The 26,052-nt window shown below is 36.4% G+C and overlaps 1 protein-coding gene across 3 annotated transcripts in view; it reads left to right on the top strand.

Moving 5' to 3' along the window:
• The window catches only part of ZFYVE28 (zinc finger FYVE-type containing 28), a 153,995-nt gene that overhangs the window by 103,076 nt on the left and 24,867 nt on the right, over positions 1 to 26,052 (top strand). For 2 of the 3 annotated variants that reach the window (XM_062575259.1, XM_062575258.1), the window contains exons 7-8: positions 2,977 to 3,078; positions 8,297 to 9,664. In XM_062575259.1, coding sequence (XP_062431243.1) covers positions 2,977 to 3,078; positions 8,297 to 9,664 — 1,470 coding nt within the window. Of the gene's footprint in view, positions 1 to 2,976; positions 3,079 to 8,296; positions 9,665 to 21,466; positions 21,572 to 26,052 lie in introns of all 3 variants that reach the window. The other variant, XM_062575260.1, reaches the window with a different exon arrangement.

The following is a 26,052-nucleotide window of genomic DNA, read 5'->3' as shown; positions in this document are numbered from 1 at the left end:
ACTTTGTTCAGAATTTTGGCATATTTTCTTTCATCTGAGCTTGTTCCTACCTTCTTACAAAAATGAGGGTTTTTTTTTAATCATTAGAGGCTTAACAAGATGAAAAAAGAAAGAAAAAAGAGAAGGTAAAATGCTAAATATACATGTTAACAAGAGGAAAAAAGAAAGAAACAAAGAGAACGTAAAATGCTAAATATACATGGAAGAAACCTGGAGCAGTTGATCAGTCATCCTTCAGAAAGAAATTTTTAAAAATGAATTAATAATATTAATATATAGAATGTCACTTAATCAAGAAGCTGTCTTTGAATGCAGATATACACTGTCTCACTCCAAAATAATATGGCCTAAGGATGCAAGTCCTGAAAAACAATGGTTTTCAATAGTAATTGTGTATTTTTCTTAATGAGTCTAGGTCCAAAAGAATTTTCATGACAAACTGAATGCATTCTGGCCAGTGAGTTAGATTTAAATCTTCTTTTGAGGAAAGTATTAATGCGTTTAAGGTATGCACAAGTTTGTGTCGCTGTTTTGCCCTGTATCAACTACTCAGACAAGTAAGTGTTAAGGCAGCTTTCTTTACTTCATGCAGTTCATTGCAATATTGTATATTGAAGAAATGAGGAGCATTTTTTCTAATGAGTCATGATTTCATAAGTCAGCAGCTTCTCTGGAGTACAGCCAGCATATTTTTAATATTTTACCATTGGCGATGTTTTAAAGTTGGCTAACGTAACTAATATAATTGAGGGAAGTAAGAAACCTCAAATCCTGAGTGTTGCCTGCTTCTCCTCAGGAAATCCCTCTGGCCCATTCTTCCTGTTAAGTAGGATATTGTCTGTAGCTGTCATGGTAAAAATAATAGCGGTTACAGTAATCTGATCATTAAAAGACAACAGGAGTGTAAGGACTCAGTTTGAAGTTTCTGGTAGACACAATCAAGAAAAATACATCATGACTAACTGGAAAGCCAAAGGCTCTCTGAGAAACATTCTGTGTCAATCCAAAAATACAAAGAAGGACGGAGGGAGAGGGAGGAGGAGAGAGAGGTCAGTTTAACTGCTCCCGAGTACCAAGTGATGTGAAAATAAATCGCTACTACGTAAAGTTTCACAGAAAAAATACATCTTCCAGAAGTAATGTTGTTTTGAAGAAATGGAAGCCTTTTATTTGGACTGTGAAAAGAGATGCCTTTATACGCAAGGCAGATGCAACTGGACGTTGTCATGTGGTTGCTGTGCAGTGTTTTATAAGGGGGTATGTCTGGGACAAGGACAAATGCTGGCCTTCCCTCAGTCCTCTAATCACAGAGCTTTCATTTAAGTTACTTTCCTGACATCATTTTACTGTCCATGTTGTACAGTCTATGTTGTGTATGTGTATCTATGTACAGATGTCAGTGAACTTTTAACCCAGTATGAAATATGAAGATATATTTTCCTGCAATTTTGATTCCCCTCCATGGTGCAACTGTATTTGCACTTTGATTCAATATACAATCATATATAGAGAGGCCATTTCAAAGTCATTTTTTTGTAGTGCTTTAGCCATCTTCTGATTTTGAATTTCTTCAGAGAGCTAAGCTATAAAGAAAGCAAACTATACTTGAAAATTGCCAAAGGAATGTTGATTTTATGTCAATTAAAATTTCACTGAAAGCAGCCTCTAGCTTCCACCTAGTGAAGAAATAACATTTGTTTAGGCAGAAGATTAAGATATGAGTCAGCAGTAACTACTTTGCTTCATGGTAGCCTGCTTGTTGAAGCTTAGAAAGTAATAAATAAAAAAAACAAACAAGTATCTTTGGTAACAGCATAGTTTGCCTTAATCCACACACACACACACAAAAAAAAAAAAAAAATGACTTGCAAAAGAAGCAACTTCCCTCTCCGTCCATTTCTTCCCCTTCTTGTGCCCCCAACCCTCAAATCCTAATCCCAGAACCAGTGTTGATCACCTTCAGTAGTCAAATTTCTTGGACCCTCTGTTATCTTGACAATTCTGGACTTTCTGATGGCCATCTTCCAGCCTGATGGGAGACTACAGTACCAGGGCATGAGCCAGACTCTGCGTTTATAAACAAGAGAGAAAGAGCAGTATTACCCAGATGGTAAACAGAGTGTAAGTGGTCATTTTTTAAAAATATTTCAGTGGGATTCATATTATTTGTGACATCAGCATCACTGCTGTGCGTCAGAGAATTTCAGGTGATTACACAGGGTGCTTGCTAGTGAACAAAAATATTTTCAAGATACATCAACAGTCTTGATAGTGAGCTGAGTGTCCCCGTTATTCTGGCTGATTCAAATACAGACCATCTAGGTAGGAAGTTCTCTGAAACAACGTTTAAGTTGAGCGTAGTAAGAGTAACTTATGTTTCAAATAGAGTCAACCCTCAATCCAGGTAAGGGCAGGAAGGGGAAAATGCCCTATCTAAAACAAAGCATGTGTAGGCTAGGGTGTGAGAACACGTGATGCATTTGCCTTTGAAAAACGTAAGTTGTTTTTGCAATAGACAGAATTATAAATAGTTTTAAGCTAAGGCTTATTTAGACTAGAAAAACCAAGCCTTTTGTGATCTCTCTCAAGTCAGTGAGCTTTCCCCAAGTACTCCAACTCAGTGGCTAATAATCAGTTTCTTTTTTCTTTTCTTTTTTATTTATTTTTTCTCCTTGGCCAACTGTAAGAATGAAATGTATGTCCTTCCTTTTATGCTTCCATTGCTCTTTCTCTCATCCTTTGGGAGAGGAGGGGGAAGAAGGGGGGACTGTCTTGCTGCTACTTCAAATAGCATGATACTGAAACTGCAGATGAATAAAATAGGATAACAATACAAAAATTATGTAACCTGTAACTTCAGTGATTGAGTAGATTTAATGTTTATGTAGAGTTGTTTTTCTGACTACTCATTCAATAATTGCTCTGTGTAATGAAATTTTGAATATTTGCATGTTCATGCATGTTTCTGAACTACAGTGGCCTTGTAGTCTACTCCGAGGGACCATTAAACTTGGACCACAAGCCTGAAGATATGTCAGAACTCTTCAGACCTTTTCACACCCTGCTGAGAAAAATAAGGCAAGTGGTAAAAGATGGTTGTAATTGCATCTTTTCTGTAGTTAAAGCTAGAGACCTAAATAACACACAAAAATGTCTAAAATATCATTTTTGTGGTTACTATGCTAATCATAAGTTACATATTTCCTTTCATCTACCTGATGTACCTAATTGTTGTTTTTCATTTCACTGGAGTTTTCTGAACTTCTCATCTCTTTGTGAGATGTGTCTCTGAATATCACTTTATTACATTTCAGTTTTTCCTTATGGGTGGATGATGCCTGAAATACTAAAGTTGCAGTTTATTTTTGGGAGACCCTGTTTCTAATTAGCATCAATGTTTCTGTTTAACTAGGCTTATTACTTTTTCTCTGTATGTCATGATGCAATATTCAGATCGTTCTTAATGTAATAGAAATTACTATAAGTTTTTCAAACTATGGATCTATTTTTAAAGTGTGGATCTTTTTATATATACCTCTTTGTGCACTGTGTTTTAGTCTAAATAACCATTGAAGATACAGCGTTTGAGGCTTAATTTAAATATAAAAGATGCTAAAATAAGTTTTGCTCAGCTTGAGGTCTCTAAGGACTGATTTGTTTGAACCATATCTTTAAAGGATCTTCATATTTAGTGCACTTTTAAAATGTTTTGTTCTAGGTGTTTATATCCATGTACCCTAACATTTTATTGGAATTTAAATTTCTTATTCTCAGTGCAGGTTTCATTCCTATAAATCTCTAGAGATAAGTTAGCAAAAGTTTTGTCTTATATCCAATTTTTACCTAGTTACCTCCATTCCTGTCTGTCATTATGATGGTTTGATGTAAGAAGAGTTTTTAGATAGACTAAGATTATCTGGAAGAGAGAATCTATGGACTAATCCACAGATTAGTCTCTATCCAGTTTAGAGAGGTAAAACATTTCCGGTTGTAGAAACTAGGCTCTATCGGGGAGTGGTTCAGAGAGGAGGCATTTCTGAAGTAAGCTTTTGTGAATGTCCAAACCATATCCATTTGTGCCCCTTCAAGATTTTTCTAATATTTCTGTATAGAAGAGGTACAGTTTTATTTTTAGGTTTGTTATGGATACTGATCTTGAAATCTCATGATGAAAACGCACAAATTAATGCTACTTTTTCCCTATATTTTGAGTGATTATAGTTTTATAAAAAAAAACTAATTTAAAAGAATCACATGAATTGAGTGGCAAAACTTAGGTTAGTAAAATCCTGAAAAACACACTTACAAGAAATAGTACTGAAGCTCAATAAGTCTGTGAAGTTTACATTAAAATATCTTATTCATTCCCAATATATGGCCATTGCAGAAAGTTTCAGCATTGTATTCTACTGGATTAATAAAGCCAAAAAATATTTAAAATCTAGTGTACTTCTCATAATCTTACTTCATGCTTACCCCTTACATTTTATAATATGGAAAATGAAAATCAGTGAAGTCAGTTTATTGCTTAGTCCATTTAATTTTCAGTTACTTGGAACTTAATGGTTGGGTTGAAAACATATTGTAAAATGCTGGTTTGTTCAATAACCAATGCAGCCTTTAAAAATGAAAAGAATCTTTTAGTGTTATTTTTGAAAAAGAAAGATTCTCTTATAGTCTAAGATTTGTATCATATTTATTCTTTCAAATAAGTGTTAAGAAATGTGATTTCAGTTATCTGGGCAAAGTTCACTTAGTGTCCTTAGTGAAACAGTTTTTGTCACAGCTTTGTGAAAAATCAAGTTAAAATGTAATGTGAAATTGCAGCTCAGCCTGGTGATTGAAGGAATGTCAGGGAACCCACCTGAAGAATTTGAATATTTGAAGAACTGGACTTAAAAAATCTTCGGTAATAATCTTGAACAACAAAAGATGAAATGAGGGTAAAGAACACTGAAATACAAATAAAAAAGGAAGGACATGTCTGCAGCGTAGTATTATACACAGCAAATCCTAAATATATAATATAATGTATTTATGTAGTATAATGAAATTAATTTAAAAATTATCTGAACTAGCTAGTTTTTTTTTTTTTTTTTTTTTTATGACAGATTTTTTTTTTAACTCATCAGATTGCAATTCTTGCTCATTGTAAATGTTCAGAGAAACCTATGAGGGAAGATGGAATGATGTATTTGATGTCCTCTCTAGCAAAAAAGGAGCATTTTTTTTCCAGGAGTATTTCTCCAATCTCCATCACCAGTAGCTAACGCGTGAAAATAGTCACAAGGAGTCTTTTGTTAAAATATTTACATCCTATATTTTAGTCATATGCCTGTTTTAAGAAAAAAACCCAACATCTTATGATCACATCCCAGTAAATTTCTCCAGTAATTAATTCTTCAGTAAGCTGTAACTTTTTATCCATCTAAGTATTTTCACTTATGGATTAAACCCAAATATACAGATCATAATTTTGTTGTATTACAGGCTGATTTTAAGCTGAATATTCTAAAACATCTCTCCTATTAAATGTCTCTGAAGTAGAGAAGTACTGTATTTACACAGATCCACATATTTAAATCAGAACTGGCTTGTGAAAATACCTGTTGACTAGACGAATCAGTTATATTTTTGGTGTCTTACTGATGGTTGGAAATTCTGAAAACAATGAAGATTGTTGTATGTGGAGGCTCTCTGGTAATTAGACCAGGAATAATACTTTCCACTGCTCCTTTATAACAAAAAGAATTCAGAGGGTTTTTTAGGTTTTGATATGGTGGGACAGCAAGCAATGAGCTTAAATATTTTAATTAAAATCTGTGCAAGGTGCTTGTGTTAATTTTGATCTAGATATAAGTAAAATATATTGAGTTATTACTAAATTATCATTGGTGTGTTATACCTACTATCAATGCATAATTACATAATAGTGTTATCTCAGTTCCTTTTAAACTAAGACATTTTCATAATTTCTGCCAAGCTACTTTAATCTGCCTAAAAAGTATACAAAGCATATCTTCTGATATAAGTGTGTATATACTTGTCAGAGCGATCATTCTTATGATAAAATACTACTTACATGTGCAATTACACATTCATTTGGTCATGAAAACTCATGAGAAGACAAAATTTTCTTCTTTAGATATATTTGCTGAAACAAGGATTGGAGCCTGGCTCTCTCCCATCTCAGACAAGTAATTATTAAGTAGCTAAGCTGTAATGTGATGTGAAGAATCAGGCAAGCATAAAAGCAAACATTTTGGCTTTAGCTAAACCATGTTTTCAAGAGACATACAGTATCTCCAGCGTTATCAAGGGTTCTAAGCGTTACTGTTTTCCACCTAAAAAATTGTCATTTGGGACTCTTACACATAAGTGTTTTATAAGTAGAACAAAATCCACAGAGGCAGCAGCACTTCATTTTAGGTCTGAATTTTATTCACCCTATGCTTCTGAAGTGGAAACTGGATATTCAAGTAGTTCCTTAAAAATGGGGGAATCCTTCAGGTGGAGAATGAGCTGTATCCAGTTCTTCCATATTTGGGGTGAGTAGTTTAAACTCCTTGATATTGGATCATCCCTTCTTGCTTATGCTAGGACCTATCACAACTCAATTTTGGAAAGAGAGACTTAGGTGCTTAGTTCAGGAGTTGGTTAAAAGCTGTGAGTTGTTTGGGAAAGGCGTATTCCTGTGACGGAAAACACCGTACCCTGGTGGTTCTGCTACGTGCGTGATCCTCCTGTTACGCAGTCAGAGCTATCTGTGGGCTTCAGCTGGGGCATTATTTCATTACAAGCCCAAAGGAAGTGATGTCTTCGGAGCAGCCGGTGAAATGGGGGAGCCCAGTGTTTGAAGTAACAGAAATCCCAGTTATGTTGGGGGGGGAAAAAATGACTATAAACTTAAATGACCCTTGAGACAAGCCACAGTCCTTCTCCAGAAGGTGAAATAGTGTGATTTTGCTACAATTCTCTCTTTACAGGCTTTAACTCGTTGACATTATCAGCAAGTAAGAGCAAAGGGGAGTATTTTGAAATATGTTGAAAGGAATTTCCTCTTTTCATAAGTTTTTGCCATTGGTGTACTGACAGGAAATACCGCATTTATGTCTAGTGATTCTTTCAAGCTGCAGAGCTCTGGATGATTTATGCTTTCATAAAATAACTGCAACTAAAAAATTCTCAGTTACATTTTCAAAACTGGAAGAGTTTTTTTTTTTTTTGTTTTGTTTTCCATAAGTAATGTCATTTGAGTGGATATTGAAGCAACTGTCATGTTAGTGTTAATTTTGCAGTTGCTCTTTTTGTACTACATCTTAATTTTGAGGTCTTTTAAGAAGCTGATGGAGCTTAAAAATAGATTAATAGTGTATCCAAGATTAGTTAGTATTATTTGCAGCAGAACATGGTATACTTTCTGTATTTTTTTGAGACCAATTAGGAAAAAAAAGTGATGAAGTGCCTTTAATAATTAAATGTACTATTTGATATTTTAGCTGTTATATTTATTTGTAGACATCATTCTTTAAAGGACCAAAGTGCAAAGAATGACTGAGAGGAAAAAATGCAAAACTGTCCACATATTTTTCCTTTACTTGTTTTTCACCTATTCAATACTTAGATGTTAATACCAGGAGGCAGGAAAAAAAGTTGTAACCTTATTGTAATCACCAAGACCTGTAATAGTTTGTACAAAGACACTGAACAGATTAGGATGTCTCCAAAATGTTAAAATTTGTTATCTATTACAGTCTGAGACTTTTAAGACATCAGCACTGTGAAAGTGATATTGATTATTTTTAATAAATTAATTTTATCTGATAATGTAATACTGTGAAACTTCAGCTGCACTCTCTTGCGCAATAACTTTCAGGGTCTAGTGCCAAAGATAGCAAATTTGTATGCTAATCAAAGTCAGATTTGCGGAATAAAAAAATTACACGACAAAATTATATAATGTGGGTAACACTGTCTCACTGTAAGCAGAAGGGAGTGGGAAGATCTGTTTTATATTTGGGACATGTTTTGAGTTATTGTTTGGCTTCATTGCAAGGATGTAGATAATCTAGAAGCTGACATTTGCGAAAGTAATTTCATATTCAGGCATCAGCAATCACATGTGTTTTGAATTTGAGTACAAAATACACCTTGAGTTATACAGCTAAAAGTACTCTGCTCCCAAGTTCAGTTTCTGGATTTCTTTGCTAACTGTAAAAGCTTCTGGAAAATCTGTGACATCAATGTCTTCTGTGATTGTAAATGCACATTCATGGGTGTATTTCTTTCTTTTTAGGGATCTACTTCAGACATTAACTGAGGATGAACTGCACACGCTAGAACGTAATCTCTGTATCTCTCAAGATGTGGATTTTCCAGTCAGAACAGATCCTGAAGTGCCCTCTGTCATTACATCGGGCATGACTGCAACTTTGCCTGCAAAGGAGCTTTCAGCAAAAGCTGAAAACACAGACGCTGAGCTCGCTTGTTCTATGCAGTATGATGAACAGGAGCTGGAACAGCTGAATCGAATGGTACACAGGGTAGGGGATGAAATGTCTTCTCTGCTTTCCCCTCCAAGCATCTGTCAGTCTCCAGCTCACAGACCTAGTCTAAGAAATAGTTCTGGCACAGAGGCCTCACCAACAAGACACCATCTTGACAATTTAGCTGATGAAGAGGACAGAGTGTTTTTTATGGATGACCTAGATGGAGCAGGAGAAGCTCTTGCTGGGTTGGATTCAGTAAATGATACTTTTGCTTGGGTGAATAACCCATGCCACAGTTCAAAGCAGAACCTGCAATATAGAGATGCTCTACTGTACGAGAATGGCCATCAGACAGAAGAAACTTTGCTTCTGAAAGATGTGGGAAGTGACTTAAGCAATAATAACAATATTGAAGATGGCAAACAGAGGTCTGGCATATCAGTTCAAAATTCATGCAGCTGTTTAGAAGGTCCTGATTCACAGTTGTACCTCAATGGTTGGGATACATATGCTGATGATGCGGAAATGGCAGAAGTGATAGCTCACAGGACAGGTGGAATGAAAATATCTGCTACTGTAATATTTAATCCTAAATCTCCCTCTAGCTCAGAATCTCCAGTAACAACTCCAGAAGCAGCTATTGGTTGTGTTGCTGGATCTGCTAATCCATTAACAAATGAGGAGGAGAATGAATCCCATAAGCTCAGTATAGCTGCCACAAACTGTCTAATTAATTCCTGTGTGTGTTGTGGCAGCTGTGAAGACAGCAGGGAGGACAATCTTGAAGGTTTAAAGACTAAACATTCTGCAGGAAATGTTGTAAATGCTTCATATACTTTAGTAAAGTCTAAAGAAATGGACCATGTAGATAACTTGGACAGTTCAGTCCCTGCACAGGAAACATTAAAACCTGAAACTTCTCCTGCTTTGCTAGCAGAAAGAGACTCTAGCAGGGAAGAGCAGAAACTGCCAATCTCCTCTAAGTGCCTGGCACATTCCTCAGGTTCACAAGTAGGAGCAGAAAGTGAATCACAGGGAGAAGCAGAAATCATCTCAAATCAGGAAAAGAAGTGGGAGAAGAGAAAGCAACCATATGAGAAAAAAATGGAGAACAACGAAGACAGTAGTAGTGAAAGGACAACAAAGGACGACATCAAGTCAAGATCAAGTTCAAGGTAAGAGCAACCTGGGGTTTTAGTAATAAGATTGGCAAATGAAAAAAAAGTCTATATCCTTGTACTTTAATGATCAGTGTATATTTAATGTTGATTTTAAAGGGAATAGAATATTGCAGGCTTAAGGAATTTTTGAATACACAGTATTTTTTGAAAGCTTTCTATTGGACTTTATCTGTTTTTGGAAACGTTTGGAGAACATTTAAATTTTAAACATGTAATGTCTCCGTATCATTGAAATAAAGTACAGCAATCTTAACAGTGTAATATAACAAAGGGTGCGTTGCAGCTGAGCATTACCTTGATAATTACATGGCCATTTTGCAGGAAAAAAAATGCATAGAGACTAAAAGTTTGCTTCTGCATTAGTTTACAGAATAAAATTGTGATCTAACCACATTCCAACTTCATTGTTACCTTAGCTTGTTTTAAGAAAATGTATCTGATCATGTTGCCTGTGGGCATGTGTATACATGTGTGTGTGTGCACGCGTGTGAATGCACATGCCAGAGGAGGCTAATAAAAAGTGCAGAAGTAGCTTTTAAATCCCTTTGACAAATTCAACCACAGTTGGCAGAAGAATGGAAGTCATGGATTAAGATTTTGCATGTTCTATGAAAATAAGATAATAATATCTGTTTTAGAGCACATGCTATGCTTTAGCTCAGCTCTGGTTAGACATCAGGGATACCTTATGACAATATATATTCAAGATATGTTTCTTACCCACAAATCTGCCCACAATTTATGTGAAATTTGAATATCAGAAAGCAGAGTGAAGAAATGAAGTAAAAGTTATTGTTGTTTTCTGTATTTCTGCTACAGTTCACTTCCTTTGATGTGTCATGCTATGTCAGTACTATGAAGATTGTGTGTCTTAAGCAGGATCTGTCTTTTTGTTAAATGTATACAGAGTTCAGAATAACCCAGTGGAGCAGCTTGTATCGTAAAACATTGCCACAGTGTAAAGGCTACAGAAATAAAAATGTATACAATAATGTACCAAGTGAATTATGAAATACTTCACTAGCAGTGGAAATAGAATTAAGAGTTTCAGGGCTGGAGCAGTAGATCAATAGATGTTGCTTAATTCCTCTTACATGTGCAACACAAATTACTGTGTGTAAAACTATTTCTGAGATGGTAACTATTCATCTTTCTCAGCGCTCTGAATACTTGTGATATTAGGCTTGCAAGTATGATCATATTCAGGGCCTTACAACAGAAATATTGAGTGAACTTCATTTTAAGAAGTTCATAAGAAATAATTCACAAATCCCTTTATTTTCTGCATTTACACCACATTAAGTGGAATGTTGTTTAAAAATAATTACTATATGGTTAATTACAAAGTCTTGATAAGTTATACATGTATTACAAAACCTCAGACAGACCATTTGTCTACTTATTGTACTTGGGCAAGATATTAGGTGATATTTGGAAGAACAATTCTGCAAAACTTATTAAAATTATAAGTAAACTTATTTTTTAGGTTTGTGTATGTAGTAACCTCTTTTTTCAAGTGCTTGTCCAGCCTCCTGTTAATAGCATGTAAAAACTTTGTGTGAAAAATGTATTTTTACAAAGCATTCTGTAGATCTTTGTCTCTTTGTGTGATAACTCGGATCCTTTTCTTTGGGAGCTGGCTCTTCATTTAAGGGCTTCCAGTTCCTGCTTTGGAAGAGATGTCAATTCCTGTCTGATCTGTCCACGTCATTTGTGATTCTATAGGATCGGTTACACCTTCCCTGCATGGTCTCCTGCTTTCCTCTGAACCTCTTTCAACTCTACTCTTTCCTTTTAAAGATAAGGGAAACAGAACTATACGTAGTCAAGGTGCGGGTAAGCCGTGGATTTGTCCAGTGGCATAAGTATTTTTTTCTTACTTTTCTAATGATTCCTAATATTTGACTGTGGTTTTTTTGGACCATTGCCAAGCAGGGAGCTGATGGGGGTTTTCTTTTTTGGACTTGCCTGTCAAAGCGCCAAAATACTTGTCAGCTCAGAGAGGCCATCATTCCATATATGAAGCTAAAACTGTTTCTCCCCCTGTTTCTCACACTGATTTTCTGCCCTTATATTGGCTCTTTTAGATCCTGTGCAGTTCTTCAGTCTGCCCTTTTTCTTACTACCCTGAATAACTTTCTATCACTAATAAACTTTCTAACCTTGTTACCCTCTCCCTTCCGATCATATATGAATATTAAAATCCCCAAGGTCTCAGACACTTTCATTGGTGACCTCCTGCCCTTCTGAGAAGGGGTAATTTAACAATAGCTCCCTATTAATTACTGAGAACTATTAATTGATGTTGGACCCTTCTCTGTTATACTATAGCTGGTTAGTTTTCTTAAAAGCCTTTGCTGAGGTACTCTGATATTTTGGGGACAATTTGTAGTCAGCATGGATTTACGAAGGGGAAATCATGCTTAGGCAACCTGGTAGCCTTCTCTGACGATATGACTGGTAGAGTGGATGTGGTGGGGTGCAGTGGATGACCTGACTACCTTGACTTCAGCAAGACTTTTGATACTGTCTCCCAGAAAGCTCTCCTAAGCTGATAAAGTATGGGCTAGGTAAGTGGTCAGAGAGATGAACTGAAAACTGCCTGAACTGGCAGGCTCAGAGGGTTGTGATCGGTGGCACAAAGTTGAGCTGGAGAACAGTTGCTTGTGGTGTCCCCCAAGGGTTGATCCTGGAGCCAATATTGTTTAACATCTTCATTAATGACCTGAGTGATGAGATCAATGCACTCTCAGAAAGTTTACAAAGGACTCAAAATTGGGAAGAATGGCTGCTACACCAGGGGGCTGTGCTGTCATTCAGAGAGACCTTGACAGGCTGGAGAAATGGGTGGAGAGGAACCTCATGAGGTTGAACCAAAGACAAGTGCAGAGTCCTGCACCTAGGGAGGAATGACCCCATGCAGGATTACAGGCTACTGGCTGACCAGCTGGAGAGTAGTTTTGCAGAGAAAGACCCAGGGGTCCTGATGGACAGCGAGTTGACCATGAGCCAATAATGCATCCCTGTGGCAAAGGCCGCCGGTGGTATCCTGGGCAGCATTAGGTGTATCATTGTCAGGAGATTGAAGGAGGTAATCCATCCCATCTACTCATCATTGTTGAGACACACCTGGAGTGCTGGGTCCAGTGCTAGGCTCCAGGAGACACATGGATTTACTGCAGTGAGTCCAGCAAAGGGCCACAAAGATGATTAAGGGACTGGAGCATCTGACGTATGAGGAGAGTCTGAGAGAGCTGAGACTGTTCAGCCTGGAGAAGAGAAGGCTGAGGTGGGATCTTATCAGTCTGTGTAAATATCTGATGACAAGATGTAAAGAGGAGAGAGTCGAACTCTTTTCAGTGGTGCCCACTGGTAGGACAAGAGGCAACAGACAGACTGAAACACAGGAAATTCCACTTCAAAGTAAGAAACCAGTTTTTCACTGGGAGGGTGGTTGAACACTGGAACAGGTTGCCCAAAAAGTTGTGGAGTCTCCTTCCTTCGAGATACTCCAAACATGACTGGACGTGATACCATGCAACCATGCTCTGGGTGACCCTGCTTTGAGCAAGGGGTTAGACCAGACAATCTATGATTCTGTGTAATTTTTTTTTTTTTTTGAAATCTAGAGATTCTCAGCTGAGTAACCGTTTTCCTTGTGCTTGCTGGACCCTCTTAGAGAACTCCCAACACATTTGTAAGGAAGGAACATCCCTTTGCAGAAGCAGTGTTATTTATTCCGAGGCAGATTTTCTCATTCTTGTCTACCAATTTTAGCTTTTGTGAAGTTGTCTAGTACTAATATAGGCTCGTTAAGATCGGAGTTCTTTGAATCTCCTTGGAGTCCTTTTCTATTTTAGATTGCCACCTTTAAACTTCAGGTATCAAGAACTAAATGAGAGGTCAGTAATTCATCTGTTTCACTATTGAGTTCTCCTGAAAGTCTTGGGTGGATATATTTGAATATTTTTTTCAATATATTAACGGGGGTTTTGTCCATTATCACCATAGTCTCTTCTACAGTTATTTTATTGATTATAAAATCAATAAATCTCTGTATTCATTGTTTAGACTTCAGTGTGTCTGTTGCTAATTGGCAAGTACTATTCCATCTTTTCCTAAATAGGGAAATAATTAAGAATGGAAGCATTTTGTTATTAATTTATTTTTCCTTTATTTGGAAATGTTCTGAGATTAATTCATTCGGAATATTTTGTGTGAGACAAAGATGCATCTGCTGGGGTCTTTAGATTTTATACATATTTGTAATGTGTATATATGTATATAATGTGTGTGTGTAAACACAGATTTAGTTATTGCCTGTGAATTGCTAATCATGTTATTGGGGAGAGAGAATTCAGTTACAAAACAGAACATGGACATTTCCTTACACATGCTGCCTATGTGGTGAATAATCACTGCTTTTCAATGGTATTTTTAAATACGAAGATCATATTAGGCTTCTGTGATTGTTCCCTATTACCTGCTTTTGCAAGCCAACTTAACCATAGGAGAAATGTTTGAGACAGTAGATTATTTTCAGAATGATGGACCCATTAGCTTGAACAATAGGCAGTCTAATACACATGGAATAGCTGCAGGATATACTTATTCATCAAATTGATAAATATATTTACTTTCTAGTTACGGTAAGTCAGCAACTAAGAGAAGAAAATTTTCTTTCCCTTGTCTGAATCAAGGAGCTATCAAATGTGCATGTTATGACAGAAATTGTTTCTTTTCAGTAAATCAGTTTGTTTTTTGTTATTGTGGTGGGTTTTTTTTTTTTTGTTTTTTAACTATGCAGTGTGACATCATTTGAAGGTATACTTTCAATGATCCGGTCAGGTTTACTGTAATTAATCCAGAACTTGCAACAGTGCCTAGCTATTCTAAATGCCCAGTGAAGCCAGATATTTAGGATCTAGCCTCGGTTACTCAGTTGGTAAGTTAATATTCAGTGAAGTTTAAAGTACACATTAAATATTCTACTTAAGGTTTGTGTGTTGACATGTATTTCTGACTTTACCTTTTAAACTGGAGCTGCTAGTTGTTAAATTATTATCTCTTTTTCCATTATTTGCTTGCAAGTACCTTGAAAAAATCAAACAGAAAGGGCACTTTGAGTTTTGGGCACTGGGATTAACGTCATTCAAAGATGAGAAAAGTGCGAGCAAAAATTTAGTCAGTGTCTGACTGATGCTGGGGACAGTGTCACAAAATAAAGACTGTCATGTAACAGAAAGTAAACCAGTAAAGGGGGGAATAATGTAAGAAGAACAATACAGAAGATGGTAAAATAATGCAACAAAGAAGCATTTAGTATTTTGGAGTAGGAAGGATATAAGTTAACACCAGAAAAATATTTTAGATCTGTATTTAGTATTCCTTCTTTTTAAACTGGAAGCAAGCTGTACAGATTACTAAAGCACTCATTCTGTCACAGTGTTCTTGCTCTTTCCAAGCAAAAAATGTATAGATTGAAAATCACATTTACGTTGGTGTTTTGGAAATACTCGGCTTTCTGCTCCTTCCAAAATTGAAGAGTCCTTGTAAAACTGTGTATTCCTCTACATGTTTCATGAAGTTTGGCAGCTTTCTTCACGTTGTCATGCAATGCTAGCATTTTCATGTTTTAGGTTTAAATGCCTGTGTGTTCGTTTATCAATGTATTGACCTTGTAGCAGTTCTTAAATGTAGTTTCTCTCCTTTCCCCTGCAGGTCTATTAAGTCTACCTTAAAACATAGATTTTTTGCCATTTTCCTTCATTTGTTATTTGGTGAGCGTACTCTTAATGAAGCCTTTTACAGTGCACATGAGACTTGGCAAAAGGAGCTGAAACTGATAGTGAGAACTTAATTTGTTCACACTTTCTGCAAGCTGTAAGTGTCCTTCATCAGCTTTTAGATGCTGTTGATGTTCAGATTTACTTGCAGAGGCTTGTAGAGCAGAATATTTTGCCATATACTTTTGCAGAGTAAGGAAGAGGAATGATGCATATCCTTGAAAGAGCGTATTTTATTATTTGCTGTTCTGTATTGCAATCCTACAATGAGATGATTAAAATAATCTTCTCCAGCTTGGTATTCAAGTTGTCCTATTTCTTAGCATTGCAGTTTCATGGCCTAAAAATGTAAAACTATATTTAAAAAAATTTATTTCCTCTTATTAGAATTTGTTTGTAAAAAGATGAACAGCTGTTTTTGTACAGTCAGATTCTAATTTTGATTTTTATGTGTTCGTTTAATTTTTCTCACTGGTTAATAGTATGTAAACTGTAAGGTGTGTGCACATTCCATCATAACTGCATGAAAAACAAGCATTTGGATTTCGGGGTGGCTGGAAATAACTAAAAAAGTTTTTAAAGTTTCTACTTTGACTCTGTAAGCAGTCCTTAATCAAAACTAGATTAACTGATACTGCAATATAAATTAACTTGATTATATAGGCCTTAAAATCATGCTTTCCCTATAACATTTCTATCACAGACTTAAGACAGCTATGCTTTTCTTCATATGACAAATTTGCCTTTTTCATAAGAATTAATGGACAGTTGTACATATTTACTTAACTGAAAATATGTTTAGCCATCTTGCATTGATTAGTCTTTTAACCAGCTATTGAAGAGTAAGAAAATTTCTCATCAATGTAGCTAACAGCAAGAAGGAAATAGTAGTTAACAGAAAATAAAATATCATAGAATCACAGAATCACAGAATCAGTAAGGTTGGAAGGGACCTCTGGAGACCATCTAGTCCGACCTCCCTGCTCAGCAGGGGCACCTAGAGCATGTCCTATCAGCCCTTCAATTGCAAACTTTGCTTAAGCAAATCTTTACCTGGCTATTGAGCAGTTAATTGAGTTTCCTGTGTTCCCCTTCTGGTATTGTACAATCTTTTATTTGTGCAATCGGCCAAATCAGATTTGGTCCAAATGAGTTTTTTTCAGTGAGTTTTTAGGTTTAAAAGTGACAGGTTTTGACCTTGTCTGTTGAACATTTATTTTATGTGGTATCTGATAACACAGCTGCTGTTATCAAGTCTTATGATACAAATAAAAGGTGTCAGTGTTTTATAAGCCACTTATAGATATAAATAGACTAAGATGGAAGTATCTTTGCCAATTAGTTAATGTAACTTGAAATGCAGTTGTAACTCAAGTAATAAAATCCGTGCATGAAGAAGAAACTATCCCATGAAACAATGAGAATTTCAGTTAAGCCTAAGAGTCTGGAAACACATTCTGATAGAAAAGAGTCATACAAATATGGATGAAAGTGTCTTTTTTTTTTTTTTTTTTGCCTATAATGCCTACCAAAAATAACCAAGAACTGCTGGTTCACTGCTTCGCTGTGCCAGCATTCCATTAAAAGAAGCAGCCGTATCACTCCATGTAACTTTACTTTGTTCTCTCAAATCTTTATTCTTTAGTTTCATCAAAAACTCTGGAGAATTGTAATTCTTTGAGTTTGGATGCAGATTTTATTCTGTGCTGGAATGGCATTTTAAAAAATAGCCTCACAGGTTTTTAGGACCTCATGAGTGAAACAAACTTGTGCCACCTTAGGCAATTTAAGCCAAGTCCTATGAATCCTGTGACAAGGGGAGCCCAGTGTAGTATGGCATTAATCTCAAATGAGCACAAGCGATGCAGTGTAGTTTAGGCTGCATGTAGGCTGGTATGTGAAGAAAGGATTAGTTGCTTTTTTTGTGCTGATGCCTGCTATAAAATGTGTCTGTGTGTGTGTAAGTTCTCTTATTGCAAAAGCACTAATGAAGACATGCTTAGCTAGCAGTAGCTGATAAAAGGAGCCATGAGTTGGGAAAAGCAGGTCAGTTCACCTCAGGAGCTACCAGCATCCAAGAACTGCAGAGTGAATCTTCAGACACTAATGAAAAGAATATTATATAAAAAGGTATCCTGAATTTTGTGTCTACTAACTATGAATGTGGTGAATTGGTCAAGAGTCTTCAAAAAAATTTTTTTAGGCTAAATAGCGTAACACTGAGAAGGTGTAAAAAAAGATCATTATTGGGTCCCATTTCTTGACACTAAACAAACACAGACTTTCTTACCCTAAAGAGGTCACAGTCTAAATATAAAGCAGAAAGACATTTCTGGTAGAAAAGGTCAATCTATCTTGGTGCACAAGAGTAAGAAAAATGTTTACAGTTATCTAAACTACATATGCTTTAGGATAATACCCCGACCTCTGTAAGTGAGGTCTATATACAGCATGTCCAAACAGTTTGCATTACCAAACAATTACTGTCGAGATTGATTTCTAGTGCTGAAAGCTGTGGCTGGCGCATGGCCTATGGCATGTGGCTGACCTGGCCTATCATACAGATTGGTGCATCGAGAGATGAAATAGTAGGGGGAAGAGAGGCATTTATGAAGGTGTAAGAATGGCAAAAATTTTTTTTTTAGGAAAAAAAATTAAAAAGAGGTGGAAAATTGTGCAAATAGTATCTACTTACATGTGGGAGAGGACTCGGATGATACGTATAAGGTGGTCAGAGAATATCCAAGAACATTAAAAGAAAAATAGGATTGAGATTTTTGGGTAATGTAAATTGGTTTTACACCAATGACAGCAACTCGTGTCAGCTGAGAGTCTGTCTCAAGACCTCAACGTCAGCCCTTCTTAATGAGCGAGGGCTGTTTGGTAGGCAAGAGTTTTGTGGTGTTTCTTGATGCATATGAGAAGACAGTCCAAGATTTTCTTCAATCAGCAATCAAAGATACTCTCATGTGTAGGCTTTGATAATCAGATGGACAGAATATTTTACTTCAGGTCTCACCGGACTACACTTCCATTTCTACTGCTGGCAAAATACAGGACATACCTGTCCCATTTGATGCTTTAGTTTGTATAAGCTGTTTGAACCATGTAAGGGACTTTGTTCTAAAGCCAGTTCCCTCTCTCACCGACCCCAGACTTTTCGTGGAGGCTGGAATAATTGCAGTGTATAGAGCACTTTGCACTTGAATCGATATAGCCAGGAACCTGCCTGAATGTGGCTTTCTGCAGCATGAAGAGAGAGGACCCTTTTCTCTGCCCGGATGAACTAACGTTTCGTTCAGCGCACAGTTAGGTACTGTGGAAGGGTAGGAATGATGTTGCAAACAGTATCAGTGCAGTTCTGAAGCTTGTGTTGAAAGGGTTTCTACTTTCACATCATCTGAAAGCAGTGTGGTATAGACTCCTTTGAGAGCCCAAGGAGCATGCTGCAGCTCAAAATGACAGAGGCAAGGAAAATGCCATTAAGGGGTCAGCCGGAGATCACTATCTGCCAGCACTTGGTTCAGGTAAAATGTGTTTTGATGGTGAACAAGTTTGGAGATGTTTTTTTCTGTTTGTTTTTGACCACTGCCCAAGAATATTCTGAGGGCAGTCATCAGGTTTACTTACCATTAAGATCCAGCACTTTATGTGCCATCTTTATAGTTTTGCTTTCTAACTTGTACTGCATGCTCCAGAGCAGCAGCTCAGGATAGAAAGTGATTTTGTGACCTGCAACAATGTTGCTAAAAGTCACCAGCTCTTAATGAGAGAGTTTTTTTTTTCTTCTTTTTTAACCTAGAGCATTTAGCTCCCAAAATTGTATGAGAACTTTGACTTCTTCATACTTAAGGAAAGTTTCATCCCTTTTAGTTGTTAGAAAGAGCTGGAAAGCTCAAATTCTCAAAACTGAACCTAAGAAAATAAAATTTTAGATTCTTAAACAGTCTCATGATTTTGTTTTGTGTACTATTGGTAACAGATGTTTTGACTAGATTTCAAATATATCAGGGAGAGCTTAACAAAAGCACTGAAGGACAGCAAACCAAGACCTTAAATCTCAGAAAAAGCGTTGTTCCCCAAGTCAGCCTGCAGGACTGTTAGGAACAAAACTGGAAACTGGGGAGGAGGAGTAAGGGATGGTGGCAATAAAAGAAAATGCTGAGTTTGCTGGTTGTTCTTACGTCCTGGTTCTGCTGTTCAAAGATTATTTTGTTTCAACAATAAATTTCATCTTTGCGCAGCAGTATCTTTTGCTCAATCATGCTATAAAATCACAATCTAAAGAGGTTTTTTTACCTCATTTAACTGCTATAAAAGATAGTAAAAGTACATGTTAGTAGCAATACCACATTGCAAAATCGGATAAGTAAAGGTGATGAGCTATAAATGAGCAAGCCTTATCTCTCCATAATGAGCAGAATTATCAAGGGAAATTGTATGAAACGAATGAAAGTTAAATAGATTTTTGTTCAAGTCTGATGCATTATTTTCCAGTTGTGACAGCTCTTCTTTCAAATAAAACATAACATTTGGGATTTGTTTTCAAGCTAAACGTGTTGGATTTATTTTCAATTTGGAAATCAAAAATGAGGAATACTAAGAGATATATTTTCAAAGTGAGGAGGAGGAGGTATGCAAACAAATCCTATTACATCTTAAAGGGATTAGAGCACATACCTTCCATACATGACTCTCAAAAACTCCCCATAAGTTTTCTTCCAGACTTCAAGCCACAAAAATATCCATAATAGTAAATTTAATAGAGGAAAAGAATTCGAAGCATAGCTGGTTTGAATACCTAGCCAACCTACTCCTACAAATCAAAATAGTGTAATAAATCTAACAGTAGTCATAGAGGAGTAAGTTTTTTTTTCTTTTTTTCTTTTTTTTTTTTTTTTTAATCCTAGTCTAAATAATTACATTTCTTTTAACTAAAAAATATTTCTTAGGTTTCTCTCCTCATTGTCCAAAGATTTCTACTGACTGAACACTTCAGTTCAGCAGGCTGTCATGATTCTTCTGCACTGCCTAGAACCAACACAGTTTTCATACATTTGCTCAAGATTATTTTTTCCTATCTTCTATAATTTAATTTTCTTCAGCCTTTGGAATTTCCAGTAGCTGAGCAGTAAATTGTTACTGAAATATTAAAAATTGATCTCTCCGAGACAGGTCTGTAGTGCTTATGAAACTCCTTTTAATCTTCTAACTTATTTGATAATATGATGTAAGATCTAAAATGATGTAATATTTAAAGGCTTTTCATTAGCCTAGGAATGACAGGGAAAAGTTGGTAATCATTAATTTAAATTATTCATATTTTTATTTAGAAGCTAGTAGATTTGGTGTAACGAAGTGTTAGTATTTTGTCACGGGATTGCTGCTTCATGGCTGGCCTAAGGCACACATCTGAGGAATCACTGTAGGGACCGCTCAGATCAGGGGTAGCTGTATTAGCCCCCTTTCTTTTACTGAACAGTCAGCTGTCTGCTTTCTCCTGGATTTTTTCCTGCTCATCCTCATTCTGTGGAAACTTGGATGAAATCTGTTGTGATATTATAGAGGTTCTTGAAGTTTTTTTTTTTTTTTTTTTTTTTTTTTTTTTTTTTTTAGGCTGTGTTGGCCTGAAGCACATAGTGATTTTATGAATTTGCAGTGATATTATGTCTTTGTTATAAAATCAGGCCACATTTTACTGTGTGGGGCGCACTGTTCTATCTGTACCCTGTGCAATTGTAGCATCTTTTGGCCCTTTCCTGAATGTTTTAACTGTACGTTATGAATTAAAGTGAAGATTTTTACAGGCGTGTGCCTACTGATTTTGCCAAATTGTCTGTCCTTTTGGTAGTGATATAAAATAGGTATGTATTATTTCCTAAAGAACAGAAATGTAACTGTTAATTTACTCTTACTTCTGTATAATCATTTACGATCTGTGAGTTACCGCCGTGCTGTTCTTACCTGTGTTCGCTTCAGCAGTTCATTTTGTTTCCGTATGTTTTTTCAGTTCTCAGGATGGCTTACGTGATTCCCCCCTCAGCTCCATCTCCAGCAGTGACTATGAGAGTGTTTCTGTCACTACATGTAGTCTCTCCAGCATATACACTCTGAGGTAATAACGTCCCTTCATAGTCAGATTTGACTAATTGTGTTGGGTTGTGGTTGGTTACAAATTTTCATTGAATTAACAAACAAGTGACAGCAACACTTCTGATTATTCTTCCTTTTGAACAGCACATACTTTTTTTCTCGCAGTTTTCTTCAGTGCTGTTGCAACTGAGAGTCAACTATTTACAGAAAAGTTTCAGTGTATAGAGCAATGAATTATCTGATATGTCAGTAATCTCATTTTTGTCTGCTTAGTGTTTCTTCAAGAGAGACTTCCAACTTTGGCTTGAAATGTACTGAATGTTTGTGTAGAGCTAGGTCTTGACTTTACAGATACCATATTTCCGTTTTATTTCAGCTTAGTAAAATAAGGAAAGCATCCCAATTAACCATAATTTCCACAGTGTTGTAGGCCAAAAATTGTTAAGAATACTGATTTATATTCTCACCCTCTAAACCTACATGAGTTCTAACTTCACAATGAATTTTAACGTGAGTACTTAGTAGAAGAATAAATTTTAGGGCAGAAAAATGTTGCTAGAAGAGTTCTTCTGCATTTTTCAATATATATGCAGAAGCATTATTTCCCTGATGTGAAATGAGCTCTTTAGCTCACGAATTCAGAAGTTTGTCTGGATTTGGGAATTGAAAGAAGAGGCAAATGGTCTTTTCTAATAATGGCAGAAGTAGTATTACTTTTTTTTTTTTTTTTTTTTTTTAGGATATATTTTTTTAGGTTCTATCCATCTTGAGGCTCAATCTTTCTAATGATTTCTGCTTTTAAAAAAGTCAAGTAAGAGTTGTATTAAAATATCTTGATACTTAAGCAGCAAATCATAAACTATATAATCATTAAGATCATTAAGTACATAATCATTAAGGGGTTTTTTTGAGTGTTTGATTTGTAAGGCTGTATTTGCACATGTGTATTCTGTGCTTTTTGCAAACTAAACTATTTCACTGCATTATTCCTTAGTGTCATTTTTAAGAAATCTAAGCTGCCATTGTTCTGTATCTGATTGACTTTACTAGAGTCTAGCTCGTGCAGTTTATGGTCCAATAAAACATTTAAGTGCTTACTTAACTATACTGATATGAGCTATTAACTATACTGATATCTATACTATGTAGTTTCAAAAAAAAAAAAAAAGCTCAAAAGTCTGAGTGCTTCAGAGAAGCAGCTTTCTAGAGCTGTGTGCATATATATATAATATTTGACTCTGCATCATCTCAGTACATCTGTTTGTGTTACAATTTAGAATATGTTTGTTTTTTAAGGTCTTCCTCTGCCCTCTTATTATCTAAAGAGTATTTTTTGTAGCTTTTAACCAATTTCTCTAGAGCTTTATCATTTGTCTGCTACAACGCCAAGTTCTTTGGGTACCAGCTTGACTTTCTTTGGAAAATATACTGGACAAGAATGTCCTTTGCAACTATGTCTACAGAATGCTCTTTTCTGAAATAACTAAGTTCTCCATGATGTTGTCTGCATTTTCAAAATAGTATCTAACTTGTTTTCTTGATTTTTGTTTCCTTTCTTGGCATATAGTATTTTTATCTTTTAATTTCTTACTGCTTTCACTTGTTATCTTAATAACAAAAATTAGAAATTTAAATGCTACATTTGCAATTTTATCAGAAGAATAATTAACTGAACATAGCATTCTTAAAAAGCTTTTTTTCTGGCCTTTTGACGTTCTGTGAGTCATAAGCAGTTTTTTTGTGCTGATACAATAATCATTGCAAGTTAAGGTGGATAACCAATACTGAAGCTGAATCTAGCATATAGCTATAATGATTTTGAAATAATGGATTATTTTATGTATAGAATTCTTTATGCATACATATTTCTTGTTTTCCAAATGGAGAACTGGGAGAAAATTCCTCCTCTCATCTCAGAGAACACTGTATGCCGTGTGTCGTTGTTTGTCATTAGGATATTTGCTGAGAGAGGAAGAGCTGGTTGGATTGCAGGGTCTTGTTAAAGAAAGCTGCTTCAAATTGGCGCATGATTTACTGCCTTAAATTATTCCATCATCACACTGCGCTGCATGTTTTTCTGAGCTAGATTCATCCATCCTAACTTTAGGCACCTAACTGATGTATCTAAATGAGGGTTCTTTTTGCTCTAGGCTCCCTCTTTAGTCAATGGAGAAAAACAGAAACCTCAGGAAATTGTCTAGTTTGTTGAATCTCATGTGGGCCGAAGATTTTTCAGTCTTTAATCAGAAGTAGGATTATATACTTTGAGCGCTGATTGTGCTCACTCAGTAATTTGAAACACACATTTTAAAACTTTGCTGGAAGCACGACCACTTTGAAAAAATGATAAAGAGGATCCTAAAGTCAATTTGCTAAGAAAAGTTTGATTGTTTTGTTAGTAGCTGATCTGTATTACAGGTTTTTCCCTCTAATCTTGGAGATCTGATTGTCGAAGAGTTGAATGTTCAGCCCTGTTTGGAAGCTGTTCTTTTGCAAAATGTTCATTAAGAGGTATTCAAATTTTAGATGATTATATCAGTACGCAGCTTTATCAGTGAAGAGTAAATGTTTTCTGTTTATTTCAGAAGGCTACAGAGAAACTTGTAGACTTGCAAGAGTCAGTGTGAATGTGGAATTATACTGCTGACTTGAGTGGAATTGAGACATTTGTAACTGTAGCAGGGAAGCAGCAATTGATCCTTTTTTTTTTTTTTTTTTTTTTTTTTTAACAACTCCAGAAAACGGTCCATTTACTTTTACAGATATCTTTCTAAAAATTTATTTTTTAGAATGATTTTAATGTAAGTATAATTTACTGAATTACAAATAGGTAGATAAAACAATAAAATATAATCATAGAATCACAGAATCAGTAAGGCTGGAAGGGACCTCTGGAGATCATCCAGTCCAACCGCCCTGCTCAGCAGGGTCACCTAGAGCATGGTAGACAGGGTTGCATCCAGGCAGGCCTTGAAGATCTCCAGAGAAGGAGAGTCCACCACCTCTCTGGGCAACCTGTGCCAGTGCTCCGTCACTCTCACAGGGAAGAAATTCCCCCTCACGGTCAGGCGGAACTTCCTATGCCTCAATTTCTGCCCGTTGCCTCTTGTCCTGTCACACGGGACAACTGAAGAGAGTTTGGCCCCATCCCCTTGACACCCTCCCTTCAGGTACTTGTACACATTGATCAGATCCCCCCTCAGTCTTCTCTTCCCCAGGCTGAAGAGGCCCAGCTCTCGCAGCCGTTCCTCATAGGGCAGGTGCTCCAGCCCTCTCATCATACTCGTAGCCCTCTGCTGGACTCTCTCCAGTAGCTCCATGTCTCTCTTGTCCTGGGGAGCCCAGAACTGGACACAGTACTCCAGATGTGGCCTCCCCAGGGCTGAGTAGAGGGGCAGGATCACCTCCCTCGACCTGCTGGCAACACTCTTCCTAGTGCTGCAATCTTGTCCATTTCAGTGTCAGATGTAGTTTCTTTATTTCTGTCTGAAAGACAGTAGCTTTTAAAATTCAACTGTATTTTCAGGAATCTCTTTGTCCCTCAGCTTTCAACATGTGTGAATATCATTGGGCAAGATCCTGACAAAGCCTACAATTTGGGTTGAGACGGAAATAAAGGCTGTTCATATGCTAACTGAATGAGATGATTTGATGTACTTAAAGCCATATAGGAACATAAGTGCTTTGAAAGACTGGAGCTTTTAAAATATCTTTTTAAATATCTGCCTTTTGCAGTATTTTTCCTACAATATTAGGCATTTAGGAAGAATTAGTAATGAAATTTTAGCCTATATTGACAACAATCTATGAAAGTATGCATCTGAAGTATACTGTGACTTGAATCTGTGCCAAAACAGTGAGGTTCTGCCAGCAGTTAGAGTGGCTTATTTATTGTATTATTTCTGCCAAAAACTCTACGTCTGCCTGTGTGTGCACTGATCACTGTCTCATTGGCTGGCTGGATATAGCTGCTGGAATCACTTGCTGTATAACATATTTTGAGTAGATTCCTGTTAGTTTAAACACACAGATGTGAAACAAGGAGAAAGCTGTCTTAGGATATAAAAGAGAAAGAGCTGAAATGTTGATTATCTGCTTCAAAAATAGAAGGGGTTGTAGAAGAGACTGAAGCTACCTTGCCCAGTCAGTTCTTGTGGGTGAACAGTTTCATGCAAAAACAGTTTTTACACTATGCTTTTCATCATTAGAACTTGGTGCTTTGCAGAGGATACAAGAAGGAAGAATAACTTGGTCACACAGCAGGACTGTTAACCGTACGAGGAATAGGGATCAGTTCTTTCATGTCATAGTCCAGTGCTGTCCATTAATCTGTGCTACGGTGTAGGATATATGCCCACCAGGTCTATAAAGGGATCACAACGACTCCTGAGAATGCAGTAGTTTAGAGGACTCTGAATGCATCAGTGTTGGATTTGCTGGGTGGTCTGGTCAGGTCTGATGCCTGCCTGGTCAGATGTGTCCTGAATCTTCTCTCCTGCCGTT

The sequence above is a fragment of the Rhea pennata genome, chromosome 4 (assembly GCF_028389875.1).
Source record: "Rhea pennata isolate bPtePen1 chromosome 4, bPtePen1.pri, whole genome shotgun sequence".
NCBI classification, from domain to species: domain Eukaryota; kingdom Metazoa; phylum Chordata; class Aves; order Rheiformes; family Rheidae; genus Rhea; species Rhea pennata.
The sequence above is the reverse complement of the archived record's forward strand: the minus strand, read 5'-3'. Positions and strand labels throughout refer to the sequence as shown.